We start from the raw sequence: 26,549 nt of genomic DNA, 5'->3' as shown, positions 1-26,549 counted from the left end.
GTAACCTTTGCTTACATTTTGGACTACTTCCTTCCATTCATTTCTGTGATATAGTAGTAGGCTTTGTTAAATCTAAAACTCATCTCAAAGAAGTAAACATTTGCCCTCACACTTAAAATAGTAATAATTTTTTTTTTTTAAATAAGGAGGAATGTACCTTTCTTGAGACATTGTTTATTTTCCTTCCAGGAAACTGGTATCCTTGGCAATGTTCTTTCTGTTCTGTTCATGGTCTTTACAAGATTAAAAGGCAGATTGCATCTAAAACTGTATTCTAAGTTAACTGAAAATCAGTCCAATTTGAAATAGTCTTCACTGATTATCATGGCATAAAGAACTTTCTGGCACTATTTCTGTTTCTGATGGCATTCAGTAGGCCTCTCATATTCAGTTAGCCATCTCAGGAATGGGGACAATCAATAGACTACTTTATTTTTTCATTTTCATTCTTCATATGTGCATAAGAAATTTGAAACAGCTGGGGGAGCAATACTATTACTGGCTGACTAAAGGAAAGAGTCATCTCACTGAATATTTCCTTGGCTGGAGTAAACTTGAAAATTAAGTGTTTACTAGATATTAAGGGGGAAAAAATCTTATGGTTCAGTGATCTTAGCCTTTTTAGAATGTCTTTCACTAGAACATTCATCTAGATAAAAGTTCATTGCTCTCTATTTTTCACATGATGTGTGCCTAGCATAGAGCCTGATGCATAGTACCATAAATACATGGTATTTCCTATGTGCCAGGTATCGTTCTGTGTGTTATAGATATATTTCTTAACCTCAGCTGTCTGTATTTTCACTCAGTTCTCTGAGACTTCTTGCAGCTCTCCGGGGCTTAATGATTTTACACTACTTTCTAAAGACCCCTTTCATTCTGATTATATTTTTATTATCAAAAAATTTTTAGTGCTCAAAAGCATTAAAAAGTCAGAAAAGAGGAATGAAAATTCCTTAGTGGACTAGAAGAGGAAAATGCTTATAAGGAAAAGAAGAGAAATCAATATTAGTTACTAAAGTACTAGTCATTCTGCTAGGTGATTGTCACATAATTGCATTTAATCTGCACTGTAAACCTACGACATAAACAGGATTATCACAGATTTATAGCTGAGGAAACAGTTGAAGAAAGGCTGATTACCTTACCTGAGATCATACCAGTGCTAGGTAGTAGAACTGGGATCAGGACCCATGTCTGTCTGGTTTCAAAGCCTGATTTGGTTTTGGTTTTTCCATTATACATTGCTGCTTTTCTCAACTAGCTTTTCTGTTACATGTTGAGTTTTAAACACAGTGGATGAGTTTCTTTATATCTCTCCTTCACCAGGCTTTTCCGATGTGGATCACACCTATGCTCAAAGAACTCAGCTCTTTGACACCTTAGTAAATTTCTTTCCTGACAGCATGACTCCTCCTAAAGGCAACCTGGTGGACCTCATCACACTGTGACTGAAGAGTACCTGGACAGAAATGGAGCACAGGAGTCTGCTTTCAGTATTCTGGATTTCAACTCTATTGACTGACAATTAGGCTGCAGTGACTGAGGACTGCACCAGAATTTTGAAGGGATCTTTGCTGTCACAAATTTTAACCCTCTTCCTTCACACCTGACCTCAACCCCATAGTCCTCATCCCATTCCTAAATTAGGCTAATAAAGTGAAATCGGTATACTTTCCATTTAAATATATATATATATATTTTATTACTTTAACTTTTAAGAATTCATGAGTATAAAAGAAAAAATCAGGCAGTATACCCTTTTCTGATTTTTATTTCATTTTTATAAAATTGGGGCAAGTAAGCACTGTTCACAGACTCAGTGCTACAAGAATTGGAATTTTGTTGTTGGGTTGTTTGGCCTTTCTTCTTTCTCCTTCCCATTTCACTTTACCTTGAATCACACAGCTGCTTGTAAGTGATATGTATCATTTGTTTACCTCTTCATTCTTAACAGTATATAGTTCTGTAGGGCAATTGATGTATGTTTAAGTGATATATGTGTCTCCGTTGACTAGAGTCTTGTATTACATTAAACAGTAGGAGGAACAGAGGGCTCTAATTTACGCTCCTTGTCATAGAACTAAAAAGTGAAACCTGAGATTGATCCACACACTTATCTGAGATTGGTATATAGTATTTCTATAATGATATATTTTATAGTGGGTATTACAAAGCTTTGAGTCACAGAAACCTTAAACTGAGGAGAGAATATAGTTCAGAACCTTTAAGAGCCATTCTCAAAATTACCAGCAGGAGGATTCTAGTTGTGATTAGCATGTTCATTGATATCTCTGTAGTAATTTTGGAAGAAAATGACTCATTCCCCTGGTAGAGCTGTGCAGGACCAGGGCTTCGATTTCTTCCTTGTGCTATCTCTTTATAGCATTTTCATTTGGGAGGATGGGTTCCAGAGCTACGTTTTTGTTTATTTTCATACACATTAGCTCCCTACATCTGCTTCTATATACTGATATTTTAAAGAATAATGGTTTGTAATTGTCCAGTGGAATACAGCTGACAGGCATTTCATTAAACACATAGACCAGGCTTTTTTAATGGAGAAAAAGAAAAATAATGGTGCAAATATTTTTTATTAAACTAAAAGGCAGATGGGCTTTTCCACTGTTCCTTTTTTTGTGAGGAGTGGTGGTATGTATTGTTCCATGAGGTGCTGTGGAATGCAACATAGGAAATTTAAACCTGGCCAGTGCTTACATTTGCTCAAAAAGTGTGCTGTATGCAACTGATACCCACCATGCTTAAAGCAGGCTAAGTGTAATAAATGTCCATCAGTCCAGTGGCTCTTCCAAGTGAATGACTTTAGAGAATTTACTGTGTCCCCGAATAGCAAGATTAGGCTTCACCAAAGAAAGAAGAAATTGAATTGCACTTTTGAAAAGTCTCATGTATAGGAATGAGACTTTGAGGTCCCTCTTCAGTCTGTCATTATTGCATGGTTTCACGTCTTTGGGGGAAGGACAGAAGTATATTTGTCCTAGTTCTAGGCTTGAATCTTGGACTGCTTGGCTTTCCAAGCATCCCAAAGCAATCAGTAGTGATTTATTAAACAATTAGATTTGTTCCTTACCTTGTGAAAGATACAGTACATAATTCAGTAAGTACCAAGTTGTGTAGCTGCAGAATAACCAGTTGACTTTACAGGTGAGCAAATAGAATCTGCCTACATACTTATGCAGTTTCATTAAAAGATTTCCCTGACAGTCAAGAACATAAAATATTAATATTGCTAATATTGTAGCCTGTTGAACTCATTTCATGGAAACAGGTTGATAGGAAAGAACTTGATAAGAATTTCTAAATGTAAAAGCTCTAGTTTTGCTCACTGTGAATTCTGGCACTTCAAAAACCCTAACCAAATGAAATTCTGCTTCCCTCCACCATTTATTTTTATAGTGCTTTTTTTGGTCATTTTTTTCCATTCCTTAGATTCCATATTTGGAGGAAACTCAGTTCTTGAACTCAGTGATTTTGTTTGTTCTTATTTTTCTCTGACTCTCTACTGGTTGTTTTCTAAACATGCTTGTTCTAATTTCATCTTTCCTCACTTGAAGTGGAACCTTTTCCCTTTTCTTCACTTAACAGAATTTTTTTTTTCACTAACATGTTTAAATGGGGTTGAGTCATAGCAAACTGTTCAGTGTTGCTTAAGTGACATAGACTGTATTTAGGAAGTTACTGACTAGGTAAGTCAAAATTTGTACCCTGGGGCTTTAATGAGGCACTGCTGGTAATGATTGCAGGAGAATGCAGGCTTCATTATATCCGTGACCAAGATTGACACATTGCTCACTTTCGACATCAGAACCCTGATATGAAACTTGTTTATATATTTAGTGAGGAGCTACATGTATTTCCAAGTATTCCAGCACTATATTATAATTTAAATAATCTAATTTGGTATTTATATACATTGTTTAGCCAAATATCTATGCTTTACTACTTAAAAATTCTTTCATTCTAGCTTAGCCCCAGATTGAAACATTAGTTAGTGCATTAGTTAGGGTACAGTTTGCTCAGTGTCACTATCCCTAGCTTCAGTTTCATCCCCATTTCTCCTTTTTCCATGGAATATATTATTCCAGAATAATAAACTAGAAATAATTTAACTAGAAATAAACTAGATCTCTAACATTTTCAGTGCTTATACGTCATGAGAAATTAATTATCTGATTTGCAAGATACTTTCAAAATGCAGTTGCATTTTGTGGAATGACAGAGACCTCATGTGGCCAGCTTGATTAATTCACATATATCAATCTCCTGTGAAGCAAAGGAATTCAGATTTGGGTGCCTAACTCTGTGCTAAAGCAGACAGTATTAACCTTTAGCAAGATTGTCTTTTCAGACCTGGTTTTCATTAAAACTGACTTATCCATGTCTAATAAGTAAAAACTGATAGAAAACATTAGAAAGTTAATACACTGATTTATCACAGAAAAGCTTGTTGGCTTTAGAGCTCAGTGATTTGTTTAAGATTGTAAACTGCATTCTTTGGTGAAATATGTCTTGAATATAAATGGTTTGCTAGCTTATCTTTCTAGTGGATCTTTTCACATCTGCCTTAAAAGTGCTATCTAGAGATACATTAGCAGAGTTTCATGTAATAAAACAGTTTTAAAATCTAATTTATAAACAAAAACTAGTTTGAGGTACTTAATCATTGGTGAGAGATTGAGAATGATGCTTAATGAATCAGAAAGCACTTAGAAAGGAGTATGTTTCTGATTTTATTTTCTGAATTAAACTCAGTGTCATGGAAGGAGTTACCCTATAATTATTCTTAACACAATATGAAATTCATTGGATAATTGTGGGTCATTTAATTTTTTCCTGGGTGAATGTTGTGTTAACTCTCTAGCTGATTGAATGTTGCAAAGCAGTTGAGAATTATGGTTTGAAGTGATTTCTGTGAGAGAGGATCATTACAATGTGTACTTTAAACAACGTCATCTAGCTGTAAAAAATATTCCCTTTGTAACCCTTCTTTTCTGAAAAAATACATGTTCATATGTAATTTCATCCTTTTGCAGAAATTCTGGCCTGAACTTTCACTAACTTTTAAATTCTTAAGATAGTCCTTAATCTAAGATATGCAGGCTCCCTCAGAAAAAGTTCATAGTTATTAGAGGGGTAATCATAGAGGGTCTGCATATGACAGTAGTTGTAGTTTAGATCTTTGCGTTCTTCCACTCAAAATTTTTGTATTCCTTATTAGTCAAATAACATTATTCTTTTGTGATTTTTGACTATGGCCTACATGTCCCTGTGATTTGTATTATTGCTGAAATGACATTGGCTGCCCAAAACTTCTAGTCTAGAGGTATTTCAGTTGAAGATGGAAGTTTCAAAGTTTGTTGAAATAATTAATTAGGAGCCACCTAGATCAGCTGAATGATGTCACCACCATTTGTTTTGATGGGGAGGACTCATGATTGTAGTTTATTGATTTCTTCACCAGATGCTCTTTTTATCTTTCAAAAAACCCGCTATCTTAAGAGATTTTATTTATACATAATTTTTAAACCTTGATTTCTTCCTATCCCACAAATACTGTGAATTGTTTCCATTATTTTTCTTAGCTAAATCCTCTGACAATAGATTTATAGCACTTAACCTAAGGAGTCATTAGAGGTTATAGTAAACCAGATTTTCTCATGGGGCAGAGAGAGATGCCCTTGTGGGAAACCATATCACTATGTCTTTTCTGTTAGGTAGAACTCTAAAGTTATAGATCTTGAACTGGATCCCGATTCAGAACTTAAAAACCTGAAAATCAAAGGGTAGTTCTAGTTTATCTTCCACAATAGTCATTATTTGGAAATAATTTTTACAAATATATACTATCATGTCCTCAAACACTGCCTAGCTTGATTGAAAACAGAATGTTATGTGGATGTTATCTGAGAGCTATAGGGTCAACAACAAAAAGGGAGAAATGTTTAGTAGGGAAGTAGACCAGTTGTAAGGCATCACTTGTAATTATGAACTAATTTGTCTTCTTTTTTACCTTTTTATCTGCTGTTTAGTCTCAATGAATTATTGTACACAATGTTAGACATTTGTACACAATGTTCTGTTTTGCCTGTCTGTGGCATTTTCACTTGGAGGTATTGAACCTCAGGAACAGAGCTAGAGAGGAGAATGAGGGTATGTTAAAGAAGGAAAAATAGGAGCTTTTTGCTCATGGATTTGAAGGTCCACAGATCTAAATGAGAAAGAAAGCTCTTCATTTCTAACCCTAAATTAATTTAATGCAGTGCTGAGAAGAAGACTATCAAGAGGGATCAAAGCTCAGTTCTGAATAGTCTTTGGAAAGCAGCATTTCTTGGTTAGTTGCTTTCCTCGCTGTCTCCCAAGTAGCTGATAGAGATCTCAAAACAGAAAACCCAGTGTGATGGGCTCTAGCTCTTAAACTAGGTGAGCAGTTTCTTATGTACAGCCAATTCCTTGATAAGGATTCAGAGGGAAAACCAGCAATAAAACATTTTAACATGCAGTTTTGGGGCTCCCAGGGGACTTGCTTTTTCATGGAGTTTAAGCTCTTGCTGCAACACAGCTCTGTACCATCTGGGATGCTAGCATTCACAGCGGTTAGTTTGGATATCTGAGCTGTCTGCCATGCAAATACCAGCCCAAGGAGATCATCATTCTTCAGTTTCATTCAGTGCTTAATGAATGCCAAATTAATTGGCAGGAAGGAAAAACACTGTGTGATATAGGAACAGGCCTGTGTGCATGATTAAGGAGTTACTCAAGTAGCCAATTTTGAGCTTAATTTCTCTCCTTTGTTAACAAATCTCAAGAAAGGCTTTGTTACAATTTAGCTAGTGTCATTTGGTTGGTGTTCATTTTCTAACCCTTTAAAATAGGAAGAAAATTGTCATTTCGTGTTTAACTTCTAACCCATACAGAATTGAACTGACATCAATTTAGTTTCCATGTTTTAAAATAAATTAATTATACATAATCCAAAGGGTCTCTGTTTATTCTACTTTTCCAGGAAATACATGAGTTCTGGGCTTGGCAGTAGAAGTATTTAATAATTTTGGTTTATTCTTTAGGTTTCCTCCACATCTGTGAAGTGATTAATTAAATTAGAGAAGGTATTTAGAATAAGTTCAATTCCATTGCAACTGGCAGAGCTGTATAAATTCATTTTGCAACAAAGGAGAGGATCTTATACCATCAGGACCATGCCATCAGATTTTGGCAAGTGACTGTTTTATCACATTGCCTTGTAGTTTGCTATTTTTTCCTTCTTAAGATAAAAGGGAAAACTGAGGACAGAGATGTATAACTTTACATTTTTTATTTTTTATATTTATTTTTTTATTTGTGTTTAACATCTTTATTGGAGTATAATTGCTTTACAATGTTATGTTAGTTTCTGCTGTATAACAAAGCGAATCAGCTATATGTGTACATGTATCCCCATATCTCCTCCCTCTTGTGTCTCCCTCCCACCCTCCCTATCCCACCCCTCTAGGTGGTCACAGAGCACCAAGCTGATTTCCCTGTGCTATGCAGCTGCTTCCCACTAGCTATGTACTGTACATTTGGTAGTGTATATATGTCAGTGCTACTCTCTCACTTCGTCCCAGCTTCCCCTTCCCCCTCCCTGTGTCCTCAAGTCCACTCTCTACATCTGCGTCCTTATTCCTGTCCTGTCCTTAGGTTCATCAGAACCATTTTTTTTTTTTAGATTCCATATATATGTGTTAGCATACTAACTTTACATTTTTTTAATTGTCTACTTTAGAAGTCTTAGGGTACTTGCACCTTTATAAAGGCTTAGCTTAATTTTACACATACAGATTAGCTATACTTGTAAGAGCACTGAATAGAAAGTTATAAGACATATTAAAGTAATTGTCTACCCAACCCCAAATTTGATAGTAGGATATCAAAGTCCAAAAGTTTAAATGCAAGTAGTCTTCTATGGGGAAGGTATATGTTTTTAAAAGTCATGCACATGGTCTCCTTTTTGAGATATTTTTTCCTTTCCCAGAAAAATGATTTTGGTGACCAGTTGTAAACTGATTTCTCCCTCAATTGTAAACCACCCATTTAGAGAAATAAAAGTGGACTCACTTTCTTAAGCATTACATTTAGCCTGACCAAGATATGCTGTGATTGTGTTATTCTTCAAGCCAGCTTGCTTTTTTGACTTGTCATAAAATGTCTTTTGAATTGAATGAATTAAATAGTATAGTATTAATTTTCTTTTAGGTATAGCTCAATTTAGAAATTGCAAAATAATGAGACATTTTTCTATGAGCAGATTCTTTTATGGAGATAGGTTTTTCTTTTTAATGAGATTTCTTCCCTGTCACCACTTCAAAATCTATGTACAGCTGAGTCTGCAGCCTCAGAAGAAGAGTACAGGAAAGCTTAGGGCCTCCTTTTCTTGTGTTGTTCTTGGCAACAAACATGATTCCACCTTTTCAATGGAAAGATGGGGTGGGTCTGTGTGTATGTGTGTGTGTGTGTATACTTATTGGCCTGAAATTGAGATCCCTTTAGGTAGAGATAGATCCTCAAAACCAAAGTTGGACTGCAAATTAGGTTGAGGAGGAAGGTACAGCTCCATCCATAGCCAGTAGACTCTGTCTGTCCTTCTGGGTCTGCTTATTAACGCTATGGATAGCTCCTTCTCTGTTAGAGCATCTCCTGGACTGGAAACATGGTGTCACAGCATCCAGCTCATCTGAAAGTTGGAGAGTGTTAAACATCTTTTATGGGACTTTTAAATAAATAATAACATTTATTGATTTTTGTAGTTATGAAAATGTTTATCATAGAAATTTAGGAAATTACTAAGTGTGAAGAAGGAAAGCCACTAGTATTTAACCGGTGAGACTTACTTATTTTATTTTTCCTGACTTCCTTCTGTTATCCAACATGGTAAAGGCCAGAAAAAGTAAAAAAAAAAAAAAAAAAAAAAAAAATTTTGACAGCCATTCCTCATTGTCCGCAAGCATTTTTCTCTACCCTTACTATATTCCTTTAAAGCATTGCCCTTTTCTAGACAAACAGTCTGAAAATAATTCTGTTGATATGTATCTTTTAAGCCTAAACTGTAGATGTAAGATACTACCCAAAAGCTGTAGGGGTCTGCCTTGTTCAGGTCATTGGAAGTTTTATCTCTACGATTAATTTGAATTTTTAAGCCCTTTATGCACCATGATAGACATTTGGAGCATATTCATACCCATGAAGAGCTTTCTGTTTAGATGGACTTTTTAATATAACCATAATTAAACTCACACCTAAAAAGGATGAGGTACTTTTCAAAGGCCAAAGGAAAAGCAGAGAAGAGCAAAGCAAAACAGATGAAATGAACGTAAGTATATAAATAAGGAGTCCTTGAAACAAGAGTTCCCTTACTGTGCTTAGCAAATGTCTCTCCAAAAAATGTATTTCTCTGGTTACCAGCTAAGATTTAGAGTTTTATATTTCATGAGAATCCTTTTCTTAATATGTGAAGGAAAAAACTGCAGCCTTTCAGGGTTCTACTCCTTCCTTTACCCTCCTCTTCTGTATCCTCAAGTACCTAAATCAGAAAGGAAATCATGAGGGAAATCTGAAACAGCTGGTATAAGCTAGTTGTAGTTTTTAAACAGAAATGTTTTTGGGCATCAGGTGTCCCCTAACATCATTATTGTTCTAAGTCGTCGTTGGGCTGTGTGGAGTGTGTTCCGTAATCTTCCCCATTCCGCTCATCATCCTCTCTGTTTTATCTTACTTTTGCCCTATCTGTATGGACTTTTTAGGGTTTTGTTTGTTTTGTTTCTTAGTACAAGTAATGTTCTGATCCCAGGTTTGGTGAATGTGTTAACACTGCTATGTGAATAAATAAGTGATCTGCTGAACAATTGCAGTTGTAGAATTATGTTGTATGTAATGTACATATGGAGAAAGAATGTATTTTGTTCATTTTCTTAATAAAAAGTTATATATGGACACTACAAGATGTCTCTTGTGTTTCATAAAACTACTTTTGAAGTCAGCTTTTTAAATGTTTACATACTTTGCAGTTAATATTTTTCCCTCAAAAAGGTGACTTTTATTCAGGCAAACAATATGTACTGTAGAAAGACCTTGTTTTCTTTGAGACAGTGTTGAAATAAAGAAGTTCTGGTGGATCTTACAAAGTTTCTAGGGGAAGTTTCCATTTTTAAAGAGTACTGGTGGGCTTCCCTGGTGGCGCAGTGGTTGAGGGTCTGCCTGCTAATGCGGGGGACACGGGTTCGAGCCCTGGTCTGGGAAGCTCCCACATGCCGCGGAAGCGACTGGGCCCGTGAGCCACAACTACTGAGCCTGCGCATCTGGGACCTGTGCTCCGCAACAAGAGAGGCCGCGATAGTGAGAGGCCTGCGCACCGCGATGAAGAGTGGCCCCCGCTTGCCGCAACTAGAGAAAGCCCTAGCACAGAAACGAAGACCCAACATAGCAATCAATCAATCAATCAAAAAAAAAAAAAGAGCACTGGTAAGTGATTTCATAAAATGGTGTTTTCTTAATCTGCTATTAATGACCAGTCCTATTTCATCTGTTTTGTAAATTTGGACTTGTGTTTCCCAGATATTCTTTGAGGGGGGGCATACCTTGTACAGGATAGGAACTAGAAGAAAAAACTGAACTGAAATAGAAAATTAATTGTAGAAAAGATAGTAAAGAGAGAGAACCTGGAGGTGTTGCAGAGATTGGGAAAATTCTGGATCCCTGTCCCCAAAGAAGGGGAAAGAAATTTTAAGGGCTGAACCTTGAAAAAAAATAAACTCAGAAATATGCCAAACAAAGATAATTGATTGTCCGGGTTGAGTTGTGTGAGCTTTCCAGACGGACTCTCAATAACAAGGAGCTCTCCTCTTGGCCCTTTTCATCTCCTGATCTGATTTACATATTCTTGGCTTTGTGTGTGACCCTGCATTCTGCAGTAAGTTAGTTGTCAAGTGATTTTATTCAAAGTAGGGATTACGTTTTCTCACTTTACAAATCAAATAATCCATCTTACTGCATAGCTTTCATTTCTAGAGTGTGCTTTGAGCATGGCCCATAAGTAACATTTCTTTGTGTTCAAAACAGGAAAACGATGTGCAGTGATAAGGTAAGGAATTGGCCTTTCCTGGGTTAATCCTCCAGAGAACTAACTCAAAAGGATGGAAATGTGGGTCATCACCTCCTCTCCCTTGATGTATTTGTCATCTGGTGGGAAGGGAGCAATAAGGAAAGAGGGCTTTGTATTTAACACAGTTGAGATGCCAGCTGCTCCCACGTCAAGTGAGTGTCGAGACCTACAGGGGACTTTCCTCCCATTGGGCTCTCACCTAGGAAAAGCAAAGGCTTTCAGTTATATCCTTTCCAGAAACATTACAAGGAAGAAAGAGAGAAAAGCTATAGTAGAAGTGGTCTGGCCACCACTGTGCTAGTAAGTTTGATGTTTGGCAAAACCTAAAAGGGGAGATTAGGACACTTGGTAATGTCTGTAGCACATGTTGTATACCTGCCGTCTGAACTTGGGCTATAAGGATGGGTAACCCAGGGCAGGAGTCAGGAATCCTAGGCTTATTTCCAGATCCACCAGTGACTTCTGTGTAGCATTGGGCACAGTCTCAACCCCTTTGCCTTTCTCTCTTAGTTTTAAGCAAGTGTTGGCAGCAGATCCTGTTTGCTAGGATCCCAGTGACTTTAATCTATAAAATGCCAAGGTCATTGAAAAATAACTAGCCATCTCAGTGTCATTCCTTTTCATTATAGTAGCCAGTCCTGTTCTTTATCTTTTTCCCTTGGGGTTCAAAATAAATGTGTGGTTTGGGAGGGAGCTTGTAAAATGGGGGGTTATGAGTGACAGAGGCATAACAAATTAAAAATGACAACTGAGAGTGCCTCTTGGTTGGCAGGGCAGGGAGCAGGGGGAATGACCTATTCAGGAAAAGAATGGAGTCTTAGGTCTTTGTGACCATGATAAACTATGAGTCATTCTCAGAACAGTGTGCCTCGAGCATGGCCAGAGGCCTGCCTGAGTTCCTGGTGCTTGTACTCCTTTCTGTATCCTTGGCACACTCTTGAAGTTAACCTCAAAATACCTCTGGCCCACCCTTAAGGATGTTAACTGCTTTCAGAACTGCTGTATAAAGGGAAAATCATATTGTAACAGTAGTTGCATTCTAGAAACGTACTTTGTTGTTATTGGAACTCGAGCATTAATGTGGTGTTGAGAAAAGAATGTAGGACTCAAGAGGGAAAAGATGTAGATTCAAGGCCTAGCAGTACCATTTAAGTAGCTGTGTGATCTCAAAGAGAATCCTTAATCTCTGTACCCAATTCCCCTATTGGTAGAGTGGTGACAGTTCCTAAATAAGACGTGTAAAAATGTTTTGTGAACTGTAAGATGCCAGGCAAGAAGAGACTGTTGTATACCAATTATGAATGTGAACCAGATTCACCTGACAGTTTCCCTTCTGCAGGTCGGGAATGATAAAGTTTTCTTCTTGCAGTGCAGAAACATGTAAATAGATAATACCACCCCAGGAGATGAAGAGAATCAGAATCGTCTTTGAGCGATTCCTTTCCTGAACCTCCTTCATCTTCACTATGTCTGCAGGTAAGGGACAGGCAGAGGCTTCTTCTGACAAGTAAACAGATCCTTTTATTGGCGTAACAGGGCCAGAACAGAATCGTTTGTTTATTTTTTGTATTTTTATTTGCCTTGTCTCTACACCAGTGTTTTCATACCTGACCAGGGTTCAGCAGCCCCCTTGGGATCTTTGGTGGTGGGTGAGTCACAATTTTATCTGAGGCCAAAATAGAGGGAAGGAAGAGGGTAAAGCATTGGTAAAACTGTTGTGAGGGAAAATGAGGCCCTTTCAGTTACGATCACTAGAGCAGCCTGAGATAATCTGGAGAACTTGTGGATCCCCTTTTTCCTTTCAGCTTCCGTCCTTCTCTTTTTGTGTCTGGACCTGCCTAGTTAAGAGGCATAACCAAGAGCAGAGGTTGCTGCACTATGTCCTCAGGGGCTTCAATGATGAGCCTCGTGCACAAGTGCAGAATGGAAGCCAATCAGAGCAAAATACTAGGACTTGAACCAGCTTAGACAAAAGCACTTTAATTGACAGTATACAATTTTCCAAAATATATTTTTGTAAGAAAACGGCAATAATTAAGTACAGTCTTTACAAACAAGTTTCTCAGTAAATTCCAGTGTACTTTAGACCCCTGTCCACTAAGACACATGCTCCCCCAGTCTCCTGGGCAAACTGTTTAACATTCACTAATTTTAAAAAAGACCCAGAGCAAATAGTAATCCCCTCCTTTCACTCAGTGTTGGGTTTTCACCAAACCTGAGTGAATCAGCTAATGACAGTGATGAAAGACATTGCTTTACTTTTGCCCCCTTGCCTTCCCGTCTTGTTCCCTTTGATCCTTAGTCCTACTCAGAAGATCTATATGTAAAAGCTCATTCAAAACTTATTTCTTAGCAGAAAAGAATTGTTCATTTAAGTCTTAGACCTAAATAACTCAGAAGTACAGAAGACCAGGAAGGTTCCTATTTTTGTCTTCATGCTCTCCCTAGCCTTGCTGCAGATTCCAGAAGGGAATTCTGTCCTTTGTGTCATTCTGGTGCCTGCCCTTAATTAGCAGTCCTTAATTTGTTGATTTTTCCTGAGGCACACAGCACTGGACGGTCTTCCAACCCAGGTTTTAAGCCTGTTTCTGTCACTAAATGTGATTTTGGCCAAGTCACTTTACTTTTCTGGGCTTCAGGCTCTTTTTCTGTTTTTTCTTTAAAAAAAGAAGATTGGACTGGGTTCTAAAACCCTCTCCCTATGACTAGAGAGTCACTTTCCAACCAGTGCGTATTGACTCCAACCCTTACTGTAACATGCTGGGACTTTACGGAGAGGGGATGAGGATCATATTTAAAAATAAAAATGCCCAATCTGCAAGACAGACACTTTGTCATCAGCCTGTCTTATATTTCATTCTTCATCAAAGAAAAACAAAAATTTATTTCCAGTAAAATAGACATTTACATTCCTGTTTAGAGGAAAAAAAAAAAAGCCTTCTCTCTTAGCTAACAAATGGTTTTTCAAAGTATATTCACTCAGAGCAGTGCCGGGTGGATTAACATTTGGCTGTTGTATTTACATTATCAAAAAATACGTATATGTGTATCAGCTTGAACTTGCTTTCCAAAGTTTCTCCAGTATATTGTCTAAAAGATAAAGCTCAAGAAGTGGTTTAAATAAATTTTCTGCTAGCTTTCCTTATCAAGAGGAGAAAGAAGAATCTTGTGTCTAGACTAGATTAAACCTGTATTTTGTCCTACGATGCAAAGAATATTCTGTACCCCATTCATAAGCATTGCTGCGTCTCTCCCCACTCACGTAACAGTGTGCTTCCCACTGGATTTTGTCCAGTCATCAGATTCATAGCTTCTGGTCTTTTATGAAGCTTAGGGAAACCAGTGTGCCACTGAGATAGAGTTTATAATCTCTCTATGGCATAACTTGTTTCAAGTCATGCTGAGTTCCTGGTTCTCTTCTCTTCTCTTCTTCTCAGCCCCAGAATCTGAATTACCAGATAGCATCAGAACCCAGTAAAGATGTGGGAAGAAGATGACCTTTACAGATACATGGTGATAACGGTCTTTGATATAGGTGTCTAGCGTCAAGAGCAAGCCAAAGCAAGTTGTCCTAAAAGGCTGGAGCAATACAATTTGGATGCATCTAAAGAAGGAACCTTTGAACCAGCCCAAAGCTTTTCAAGGTTCTCTCTGGACAGAGCCACATTAATTCCTCTTGACCAAGCATAATTTTTACTCTCTGGTCCTTGCCAGTCACCATCTCTCTCCCCAAGTAGCCTGGGGGTTGTGGCTTTTGATTGGTTTGCAGAGACGTATTTGCTCTCTCTGTCTAAACCTAGCTGCTGGAATGTGACCCAGAATCAGCAAAGGAGTAATCTAGTCTGGCCTCTCCCACAGTGGCCACGATAGAATGGGTAGAAAGAACCAAATGCTGGGTAGGAAAGAAGCAAACAGATCTTTTCCCAGTGAAACAGTATTTCTTCTCTTTTCTCTCAAACTGGTATCCTCCATCCTGCCAACCTCCAAATAGTAGAGAATCAGGGCAAATACTTTAGGATCCTTGTTAGCTTAGCATCTTTCTAGCTCTTGGGAAACTCAGGGGTCCTACTTGAACCTCTGGCCTTCCTTTTCTCCTAGGTATCAAATGGCTAAAGGCTATGAAGAGGGAATTAGGCAGCAAAGGAAGGACATAGATCTTCCTCTTGAGATCCTCTCCTTTAAAAAAATAACCTATCCCAAACCAGATAGCCTATTTTATCAGAACTGTTGCAGCTTAGACTGCCCCTAGGTTCTAGGGGTCTGGCTTTTTGCCCTGAAGTGACCATTTTCATTCTCCTAAGCATCTTCCTAGTAGGTTCCAGGGAATTTATGCCCAGGAACAATAGAGAACATGGGCAGAGTTCAAAATTCCACACAGGATTCCTTCTCAGAAAATCAGATGAAACCTCGCTATGCCCAGTCCTCAGTTGCCGTCTACGTAGCAGCTACCTGCTGAGCTCCCTCAAAACCCCTCCACTGGGCAACAGTCGGCATTTTGTTTCCCTGAGATGCCACCAGAACCTACAGGAGCGCTGGGCAGCCAGCCCCACTAGGAATACAGAGGAGGGGACACAGCAAGTGCTAGCTCCGTGCCCCGACAGTGAGAGGTCACTGGGAATAGAAGGCCAGGACCCCGGGCTGCCCCTTATGCACCTTGCAGTGCACCATGCGTCTAGGCCTTTCTTGCCCTGTGCACAGAAGAATGGAATCTAACTGAAAATGTCTCAACGATGTGAGCTTTGGCCTTTGGCAGCAGAGTTCTGGATTAAAAAACACAGAAGACAAAAACTCTCAGCAACTTGCAAAGCCCCTGAATTTCCTATGATATGGGAAGTGAAGCCTATCCTTCCTGCTGTTTCAATCGATTGTCTATTCAGACACCTCTCTGCTGACTGGGCACCAGAGCACCAGGAAGCTCTGTCCTAAAGCTGCTCTTTCACGCTGGATCTCGGGGATGACCGAGCTGGGGGGTAAAGACCCCATCGCATTGGCTGAGCAGTGACAACGAAATAGAAACACCTTGCCTTCAATAGCTGCTGCAGACCTTAGTCCCCGGTGGGAATGGGAGACCAAAGCAGCACTCGGGGAGCCTCTTCAAGGAGTGCCTTGGTGGTGGGCCGGGACCCATCCTGGGAGGAAAGGCTTCCCTTTCTCTCTTCACCTATAGATGGACCCATGTGCAGACCTGTTCACACTGGGAGGCTTGTGTGCTGTGTCAGTCCCAATCTCATAAGCAAATGCCAGGAAACTAGACTCCAGAACAAGGGGTTCAAGATCATGAATGACCTGTGTTAGTCCCAGGGGCCCTGGGACAGAGTGGGAGTGAAAACTGAGTGAAGGGAGGGGGGAGAACAAAGAGGACAGGAACACTGGCAGACAAGGCTGGCGTAGGAGATAGAAAACGGGACCTACCCTTTCAAGTAATCAGATCCCACTGCGACAGGGTCTGGCCCTGCTTTCCCCTCCATCCCATCCACTGACTGGCAGCTTCGTCCCCCCTGCCCAGGGCAGCTCTGGAGGGAGGGCATAGGTGATCACAGCAGCGTGGCATGGTGGCAATGGGCACTGCACTGAGTGAAGGATCTCTGTTTTCATCCTGACTCTGTCACCCAGTGGCTGTGTGACCTTGACTTTACCCTCTTTAGGCCTCAGTCATCTCATCTGTGAAATGAAGGGATTCTATTAGATGGTCTCTGAAGTCCCTTATATGGCTCTTTCCTGATCTCCCAGCAGCACTGAGCTCAGGCACTAGTGGGTTATTTTACAAGAGGATTCTACACAGAATGTGATTTGTTCAGCTTGAAAAGGGAAAAATTAAGGCCTGTGGGGATTGGGAGGAGGGAACCCTCCGAGTCTGCTCTCCCTCCCCAGTCTTTCCCTCGAAGGGGAAGGATTTTCCTCCCCTGTCCAAATGGCACTTGAGGTGGTTGGGCTGGAGCTCTGTGCACCGTCGGAGGCCGCCAGCAGACCTGATTAGAGGTGTGTGTCTTCCTCCTCATCTAGGTCATCCTTGGTCAGGTTGTCCAGAGGGACGATCCAGCTGTCCCCCAGCTCTCCATTCAGGTTGACGGCCTTTTTCTCCTGCATCTCTGATGAGGTCTCCATCACTTCCAGGGTTGGATTGTCGTGGTAACCATTCTCCACCGTCTGTAGCTCCTCTGTTAGTCGTTGCTAGAGTGAGGGAGATGACCCAAGAAAAAGGGGTAATATTTGAGGGCTGTTAGCCTTGCTCTAGCCTTAATATTACACCTGTACCCCTATAATCCAGGAACCCCGATTTGGCTAAGGTGAACCATAGGTGGTCCTGGAGGCCTTCCTGACTACTGGCCTGCCTCGGGGCTAGTCTGAGATAAGAACTTGCCCCACATCCTAAAATGCCCATCTCGCTTCACCTTTGCCCTGGTGGCAAATCCGTGACATCAGTGGAGATGGACTTTGTCCTCCAGAGTCTTCCAATCTCCTCTTTCCTCCATTCCTTCCCCACCAAACCTTCCTCTCCAGGACCCTCCTCACCCTGCAGCATTGAACTGGAACGAACTGTAAGAAAATCACTTTCATCTGGCCGAGTGACTGAGGACCTCCTAAGTCTGAGCAAGATGGGTACAGCACAACTTCTAGCCATCTCTGCTACAGATGGGAACTATCTAGAGAGAGTACTTTCTCTCCATTTTTACCTAAGATACAATCTAGGTGGCACAGGACAGTCCCCCAGGAAGCTTTTGACAAATATACTGATCCAGAAATTCTGTTTCAATTGGTATGTGAGGAAGCTAAGCATGGGGTTTTTTTTTTCCTTAAGCTCTCCACAGTGTGCAGCCGGGGTTGAGAACCATGGGTCAGGGTGGAACTGTAATGAGGGCATTCTAGTAAGGAAAATGAAAGAACTTCTGGTTAGACAGGTATGCCTCAGCCCATTTATAGCAATGGATCCTCAGAGCAACTCTGCAACGTGGATATTATGCCCACTATGCAGATGAGAAACCTGAAGCTCAGAGATTATGACTTGCTCAAGGTCACCCAGATAATGGGAGGCAGAGCTAGGGCTTAACCCAAGTCTTCCTGACTCCAAAGCCCATGCTCTTCCCTTCCACCACGCTGCCTCTTTAATTTTCCAGGCAAGTTTCCATTTCCTATAAGGGATGACCTCTGCCTATCAGAAAGGGCCCATGGCCCCCTCGCTTTTCTCTAATATAGGAATAACGGGGTGAGAGTCATCCAGTGAACTGGACTGCTTCCTGGCTAGTGGAACGAAGTCCTCACCTGGTCCTTCCTCTGGGAGAGGCGCTGGTGGCAGCAGCCGTAAAGGGCCGCGACCAGGAGCAAGAAGGATGCCATGCAGACAATAGTGATGATGAGGGGCATGCTGAACCGGTCCTCGGTCTCTTCTGGTGGTCCTTGACCCTCAAACTGCATGTCATTGACTCCCACCTGGCCAGGAAGGAGAAAGTTACATGGCAGAAAACAGGTTCCGGGTCACCCTCTCTCAGAACTCCCATTCACTTATGAGCTCATCCACTTGGGGTTTGGAGGGGAACCCATTCTACCGCCCTGCTGTCCCCTCTTATCCTCCTATCTTCTAAATGCTTGCAAATTAGAGGTTCCTTGACAATGAGAGACAGTGGACCCAGGGAACCGTGGACTTCCAAGGGACAGGCTCCTGACCCAGTCTGTCCCAGCACATGGGGGGCATCCACTTACCTCTTTTAGGTCATCCCATTTGTCTTTCAGCAATTCATAAACGTCCGTGGGAAAGAGGTTTGCTGGGGGGGAGAGGGAGAGATGCCGCTTCAGTGGTCTAGCTCAGAGTGACGTGGTAAGGGACAAAGGAGGACATCCTGAATCTCAGTCTCCTGAGTGGTGTCTCTCTCGGGTGGCCAGGGGCTGACAACTGACCCATCCTTGTGCTCCTGCACCTCCTGCCCCATTCCCACCCCACACAGGCCTCAACGCCCCCCCGGCCCTCAACTCACTGCAGATAGTGATTTGTTTGATTGCCACTGCCTGGATTTCTGGAACAGGTGCCAGCTGTATATGGCACTGATCTTGAGCTGGGTTGAAGGAGGCTTTTGCTGCTCGGCACAAAAGTGTGACCAGTTTGTCATTCGAAGCGGTCGCATTCTGTTGTGGAGAGAGCACAGGTAATTCCTCAGGGATCATGACAGCAGCCTAGGCTTGTGGGGCCACCCTTGGAAGCTAAGGTCAGGAGAACGCTGTTGCCGGCTGTGAACTTACTCCCTTCTCCCGCCACAGCTGGTGCCATTCCCAGGCCTGCCAGGAGTGGTGAGTTATGTGCTGTCCTCCTGGGCCAGCCCCTGCCTTCTCTGCCTCACGTGGAGCTCTCCCCCTAGTCTCCTTATCCTGTTTATCTCATCGTGGTTGAATAATACCGTTCGCCCTAGTGCTGCTTTCTCCCTCAGAGCTCCTTAAGGATCACGACCTCCTGCCCCTCATCATCTATCTCCCCAGAAGGACCTGAGGAGGCACTGCCAGTGGGGAAGATGCCAGTCCTCTCTGAACCTACCATTTACCAGCCCTTGATGCTGAGTTCAAAGACCTCAGGAGGGGAAGCCCTGGCTCTCAGCTCAAGGTTATCCATCCCAAAGTCGAAACACATGTGCCCGTTCCCTAGGCTAAGACCCTGAAACCATAAATAGGCTGACGGGAGAAAGGCGAGGCCATCACTGCACAGGGGAAATTGGGAGTATCTTAAAGATGCACGAGGACGTCTTAGACGGGAGTCTTCTGTATTTCTCAGCAGAAAGAGTGTGGCTGGCTGGCTTTAGGGCTGAGGGTGAGGAAGCAAAGTGTGGGCAGCTTTTACCCAGCCCTGCCACATCATCCAGAGACACCCCAAACTGATGTGTCTCTGACCAGAGTTTGGAATAAGGGTACCGAGATGAAGAAAAGGACTCCATATGGCTTGTCCCACAAACCATCCCTTGGGTTTCTACCTGGAATTTCCTTAGGCTTACTAATTCCCCAACCTGCTACCAGGTAAAGATCCAGGGCTTTCCCCTTTCCATTCACAGCAAAGGAAAAGAACGCTTCTTACCACCAAACACGCCCCTGCCAAGTTTCAGCCAAAAAGAGAGCCGGGGGAAAGGCTGAGCAAGCATCAGTGTGATTCTTGCCTTGTCCAATAAGCCCAACCCTAGGGGAACACTGCTCCCTTTTAAAACTCCAGCTCTTCTATAGTTCACTTGGAAAATTCCAGCAAAATGGACACCCAAAAGGAAACAACTGCAGAAAATAGGTGGTATAAGAGTACTGTAAACTCAAGTTTTCCATCCTATTCTAGTTCCCAGGGGTGTTTGCCAAAATAGCCACTGACCAGGAGAGGGCAGCAGTGAGCCATCCATGACCAGCACTCACTCGGGCCTCAGCTACTGACTGAGTAAGCTCTGCGGCAGACATCCCCAGACTAAAGCCCTTAACCCTAGGGAGACTGGCAGTCTGAAGGCAGTGGACACACTGCTACACATGCAAACTTACTCACACACGTGCTGACATCATCTCCCGCAAACAATACACAAACAACCCCCGCTGAGGGGAAGGACAACTGTGGGCAACAGCTCCCCTAGGTTAGAGGGTGGCCATCAGGTAACACATGGACCAGGAAATATAAAACCACAGACTATTAGAAGAGGGAGAGTTAGGCAGACTAAGCCTCTCATTTTCCACTGAGGCCTCTGAAGCCCAAAGAGATCGACTTAACAAAGTCACATCCTGAACTAGAAGCAAACAGGAACCAGGATTGGGGTCTCCAGACTCTCAGAAGTGAAAGCCCAGATTCCTGGCCCTGCAGCAGCCCTGAGGGCGGGGCTTCCCTTAGAGAAGTCTGAACCTGGCTCTGACCCTCCATAAGATGGGAAGGGACCACGTCCTGTCCTACTAGGAAAAAACAAGAGCAGGAAAATGAAAACATCTCTCTGCTCCTTTCTAGAAGGAACACTTCATTCCCTTCCACCTTCCGTGACCCTGCTGCTAAACCGCATTTTGGGGACGTAGATCACAGTGGGGCTCAGATGAGCAAGGTACTCACACAGATGTTGGTTTTCGAGACATCAGTTTTCGAGATGTTCAGGACGAGCATCTTCTCATTCAGCTTTTCGGGAGAATCGCACTGTATCTGGAAGAAGCCACTGGGATTAAGGGTCAGGCTGAGCCTGACGAGGTCTTGTCTTTGCCTTCTCCCTCCCTCCCTTGGGTGGGTGACATCAAATAAGGAGTTGGGGGCAAGCTGGGAGTGCGGCTGGCTGGAGTTTGAGAGCCAGGTGTGTTACTGGCTATCCTGCCGTCTAAGCCAGAGTCCAGCAAAGCCAGAGAGGGTGAGTGAATGATGATGGCTCCTCACAGCGCCCCCCCCCCGCAGGTGCCCTGGGAAGGGAAGAGTAGAAATGCTCTTCCTGGAGTCCCTTCTCTCCGACTCTGGGCTCTCTCACCTGTCCCACACCTGCTGGAATTACTGAGGTGGGAGAAGGGATACTGGAGCCTTGGGGGGCAGTTGACTCCAAATGAGTGATGGAGCTTGTGGGTCCCCTGGCAGGAGATGTGGTCCCAGGTCCTGATGAAGAGCCTGTAGGCTGCAGAGCCCCAGAGGTGCCAGTGACAGCTGGCGTCTTGCTGGAGGTGTGTTGAGTTCCTTGTGAGGTAACCCATGGTGCTATAATTGGTAAAACAAAGTTTATGAGAAAAGGTGAGTGGTACCTTTAACACAAAAAGATAGGCTTTCTTGTTCCTAGTTTTCTGAGGTTCTTTGGTCTTATCCCCCCACCTAGACCACAAGCAGAAGGAGGCAGACTATGAGGAGGAAGAGGCAGGCAGATGAAGTCAATTCCCGTAACCTATTACATACAGGATGAGCAGATTGGATGAGCCAGTGTAGGAACCCGACAGAAGTATCAACAGCAGTGACAATGCCAGCGGCAAAGCTAACGTTAACTGAGTACTTACTTCTGCGAGGCTCCTAAGTGCTTCAAAGGTACTTTCTTTTTCAATCCTCACAACAACTCTATGAGGAAGGTACTGTAATTATCCCTATTCTATAAACAAGGAAACTGAGTCTCAGAGGAACTCGATGAATTGCCCAACGTCACACGCTAACAAGTGGCAGAGCAGAGACTGGCATCCAGGTTTATCCAACTCAGAGCCCCGGCTCTTACGCAGGAGGCGACCGCGCTCTTGTGGTGTGGCTATCTAGTTACTTCACCACACACCCAAATTACCTGCGGGGGTGGGGGGTGGAGGTTCCCTCAAAACGCAGATGCTCAGGTTCACACCTAGAAATTCTGATTCAATAGATCTGACCTGGGTCATGATCTTGAGGCTCACGATCCATCAGAGAGTTTTGAAATTAATTTACTGGATTAAGACCAGCACTTAAGAAAAAAAAAAGTAAATGCTCCACTAGGCAGGTCAGAACCCTGAGCTCTCATCAGAACACACAGCTGTGCCGGCCACTGGCCAGTGCTCATCACCGAAACGGGAAACCGGCTGAGTGAAGGTGGCGCATATTCATGAATATGAATATGCATGAACCTCCAGCGACTGTACAGAACATAAGCATTTGAAAGTTTCTTTTTGCTTGAAAAAAGAAAGGCATTACTTACTTAGTGTGGTCAGCGTCCCCTGCGTCGTGAAGGTGGGGCCCGCCATTGTGCCTAAACTTGTAGCTGCTGTAATTTTGTTTGGTCCCTCGGAGGAGCTCCCTGCGGGCTCCGAAGTCACAGGGACCGAAGTCACAGGGACCGTGCTGGGCTGGTGAGTGCTTGCTGGGGTGGGCAAGGAAGGAAGAGCAGGCGTGATGACTGAGGTGGTACCCACATTTGGAAGGTCAGAGGCTGCCGGATTTCCTTCCTTAGTGATCACACTGCTTGTGGTCACACTGTGGCTACTCTGGGTTCCAGATTTAGCTGAATTGCTTTTAATTCCACTCTGGCTGCTTGTGGTTTCAGGCTTTGTCGAGACAGTGGTTGGTGTGGTTGTAGAATCCTTCGAGTCTTTAGTAGTTACAGCAGAGTTGCCTGTGGCTGGTTTCTCATCTTTGCCACTGGCTGCTGCAGTTGTGCTTTGCTGGGCTGAGGGTGGCGCTGCCCTTGAGGTGTTAGGCGTTGTGGGTGTGCCTCCCTTGGTCTCCAATGCAGTCACACTTTTATCGGTGGATGGTGGGACTGTGCTTTGTTTGACTGTGCTTTGAGCACTGGATGGTGGAAGTGTGTCTGGCTTGCTTTCTTCAGCAGCTGTTTCACCAACAGGCTTGACTTCTGTTTACAAAGACAACACAGAATCAACTAGGGTATTAGCTGGAAGTCTTTCTCTCCCCGTTTCTCCAACTCTTCCCCAGGATCCAGAGGCCTTGCTCCCATCGCTGCCATTTGTCTTGGCTGAAGGGTCTGGGTCCTTGATGTGCCCAGATTTTTCTGGGGTTCAAGAAGCCTCTAAGAGGGAGACTGAGAGGGAAGCAGAGGAAGTCAAGGGAAATTCCGCTCAAGAGAAAGACTAAGCAGCTAGTCCGGCTGCGTGTGGGAGCCTGCACTGAATGCTCTGCTCTCCCATCCGGCCCCAGGCACTCGCCCTTCAAGGCTTCCCTACCCCAGCAGAGAACCATCATCACCTCCTTCTCCCAGACCCATGAGCTTGCAGAAGACTCAACAGACCCACGCGTACTGAAGTGCCCTGTTCTCAGCATGGCAAGAGGAACATGCCTCTGTTCCCCTGGACGTGTATCTAGAAGGAGAAACTGGTAAAGTGAAATTACACAAATTACCATTTAAGTACAACTGTGAGACGCGCTGAGGAAGAAAAGTACACAGCGCCCTGACTGCGCCTAGCATGGGAGCTCAAACCTTGTCAAGGGGTCGGGGAAGGAAGGCCTTTTATTGACTGATTGAAGGAACCATTAAGTGACAGGTTCGGGCCCTGCGATACAACGGTAAGACACATGTAATCCATACCCTCAGGGAGCTTACATTCTAGTGCGAGAGACAGAGATTAAACAATAGACAGACAACTCAATGTCAAATTCTGGTGACTCTATGGAGGAAATGAAGAAGGAAATGATACAGAGAACAGGGGGAGAGGGCTGTTAGAGAGAGAGGTAAGGAAGGACTTCTCAGAGATGACCACTTAGCTAAGACTTGAAGGACAACGAGGTGAGAGCTGTGTGAAGAATGTGAGGAAAAGTGTACCAGGAAGAAGGAAAGAACCTGCAAGTCCCCAAAGGAGGGACAAGAGCTCAGAGAAGACAAGTCTGAGAGCAGTTCAGTGAGTGATGGGGGGAAGGAGCAGGGCTCAGAAAACTCAGGGCCTCATAGGTAAACTGACACTAACGTGCTGTCTAAACCATACCCTTTTGAGAATAAAAAGGAAGCGCTCTTAAAAATTGTATCCTATGTAAAACGAGATAAAAGATCACCCTCCTTAGACCGAAATAAGGATAGGGGATTTTATTTTAAGTGGGGAAAAAAAAAAAAAGCCACTGAAGCCACTGAAGGCTTTAAAGCAAACAAGTTTTATAGGGTGATTTACGAAGAAACATACTCTTGCTGCTTTGGGGAACATGGATATGGAGATGGGAAGAAAAGAGGCTGTTACAGTAATCCAGATGAAGTGGATAATAGTCAGCTGTATTAAGTCATTGACACAAGAGCCAAAAAGAGGATGGATTCAAGACTATGTTTTGGAGGTAGAATCAACTACTTGCTGATGTACTAAGGGAGGGGAAGAGGAGAAGCCAGGATAGTTCCTGGTTTTCTGTTTCGAGCAGAAGGGAGAGAATGGTGGGAATCGGCGTAGGGGACTTTGGCCATTCTTCGTAGCCAATCAGAATCTGTAACATCGTTCTATGCTTGGGGAATTCCCCACACAGCAAGACTGATGGAAGCAGGATTTGCCTCTTATTAGAGATGCTGAAAATGCCAGCCTCCCTTGTGACCGGAGCACAAGCATGCACTAAGCTGCCGTGAATGAGACACCTCCACCCCAGCCAGTGAGTGAAGAGGCAGCAGACTATGGGGAACGCTGAGGCAGGAGCAGTGGAACCACGCTCACGAGTGAGCAGCCATGGAGGTGATGCGAGAGCGAGTGTCCACAGCCAAAGCTACAGCACCTGGAGCTTGGCATTGGTGAGCAGCACTGGCCTCTTCACACAAGTTCCATAAGCCTGACTCGGATGATATTAAAGGTAGCCCTAAATGTGGACTTCAGCAATCCCAGCTCCTCCATAAGCTAGACAGTGTCCCAATATCTTTCACATGTGTGTGCACGCACGCGCGCGCGCGCACACACACACACACACACACGCACACACACATTTTGCTAATGAGAATCAGGCATGATTGAAGGCAACAGAAATTCGAGGGTTAGTTATTGGACCTTATTGCAGTTAAAGGTAACTGGAAGGGGCTTCCCTGGTGGCGCAGTGGTTGAGAATCTGCCTGCCAATGCAGGGGACACGGGTTCGAGCCCTGGTCTGGGAAGATCCCACATGCCGCGGAACAACTAGGCCCGTGAGCCACAACTACTGAGCCTGTGCGTCTGGAGCCTGTGCTCTGCAACAAGAGAGGCCGCGACAGTGAGAGACCCGCGCACCGCGATGAAGAGTGGCCCCCGCTCGCCGCAACTAGAGAAAGCCCTCGCACAGAAACGAAGACCCAAAGCAGCCAAAAATAAATAAATAAATAAATAAATATTTTTTAAAAAGGTAACTGGAATTCTGCAAGTATGAAGGGAAATGACTTTACTATCCTACAGCATCTCATGGAGAAGCAGTCACAGTAGCACCTACCATCTAGAATGAAGTGCCCATAAAGTGGCTTTGGCAGGACGGAGTGGCTACTGCCATAGAAGAATATGAAGAGCACACAGAAAAGGACGTGTGTTAAAAATCAATTTGATGGTGGTTTTTCCTTCTTAGTAGTTCATAAAATAATGGTGCTTCTTATAACTGATCATGTCAGAGTATCTTTCTGGTAAAAAATGAGATTGCAGAGGGGAATATCAGCAAGGGAGGTTGGGTGGGGTGGTTACTTCTTAATATGGCGAAGAGCTGAAAACGGGGTTTCTCAACCCCAAAACTGCTGACATTTTGGGCTGGATACTTCTTTGTTACGGGAGATTGTCCTATGCATTACGGGACGTTTAACAACACCCCTGGTCTCTATCCACTAAATCCAAGTAAGACACATACATGCCTCCCAGTTGTGACAACCAAAAATGTCTCTAGATATTGCCAAATGTCCCCCTGAGAGAGACAAAAATCACTACCAGTGAAAACTACTGGCTTAAAGGGAGACAATAACAAATTCTAATTCCTCAATCCTCCTATCAAAGCAGAGACTGGAAAATCAGAGATTTTCTAAGGCTACAGTAAAGGAATCTCTTTATTGCTTGCAGC

The 26,549-nt window shown here is 43.0% G+C and overlaps 2 protein-coding genes across 4 annotated transcripts in view; one reads left to right on the top strand and one right to left on the bottom strand.

Moving 5' to 3' along the window:
* MKLN1 (muskelin 1) overlaps positions 1–6,991 on the top strand; it is a 359,471-nt gene extending 352,480 nt beyond the window's left edge. For all 3 annotated transcript variants that reach the window (XM_036863622.1, XM_036863621.1, XM_036863624.1), the window contains one exon: positions 1,330–6,991. In XM_036863622.1, coding sequence (XP_036719517.1) covers positions 1,330–1,451 — 122 coding nt within the window. In that variant the 3' untranslated portion in view covers positions 1,452–6,991. The remainder of the gene's footprint in view (positions 1–1,329) is intronic.
* A 6,118-nt stretch (positions 6,992–13,109) lies between these two features.
* PODXL (podocalyxin like) overlaps positions 13,110–26,549 on the bottom strand; it is a 43,822-nt gene continuing 30,382 nt past the window's right edge. Inside the window, exons 2-8 of the mRNA XM_036864009.1 lie at positions 22,765–23,418; positions 21,598–21,818; positions 21,198–21,284; positions 19,126–19,273; positions 18,854–18,915; positions 18,416–18,583; positions 13,110–17,326 (exon numbers count right to left, since the gene is read on the bottom strand). Coding sequence (XP_036719904.1) covers positions 17,129–17,326; positions 18,416–18,583; positions 18,854–18,915; positions 19,126–19,273; positions 21,198–21,284; positions 21,598–21,818; positions 22,765–23,418 — 1,538 coding nt within the window. The 3' untranslated portion in view covers positions 13,110–17,128. The remainder of the gene's footprint in view (positions 17,327–18,415; positions 18,584–18,853; positions 18,916–19,125; positions 19,274–21,197; positions 21,285–21,597; positions 21,819–22,764; positions 23,419–26,549) is intronic.

This window comes from Balaenoptera musculus, chromosome 9 (assembly GCF_009873245.2).
Source record: "Balaenoptera musculus isolate JJ_BM4_2016_0621 chromosome 9, mBalMus1.pri.v3, whole genome shotgun sequence".
NCBI lineage: Eukaryota > Metazoa > Chordata > Mammalia > Artiodactyla > Balaenopteridae > Balaenoptera > Balaenoptera musculus.
The sequence above is the reverse complement of the archived record's forward strand: the minus strand, read 5'-3'. Positions and strand labels throughout refer to the sequence as shown.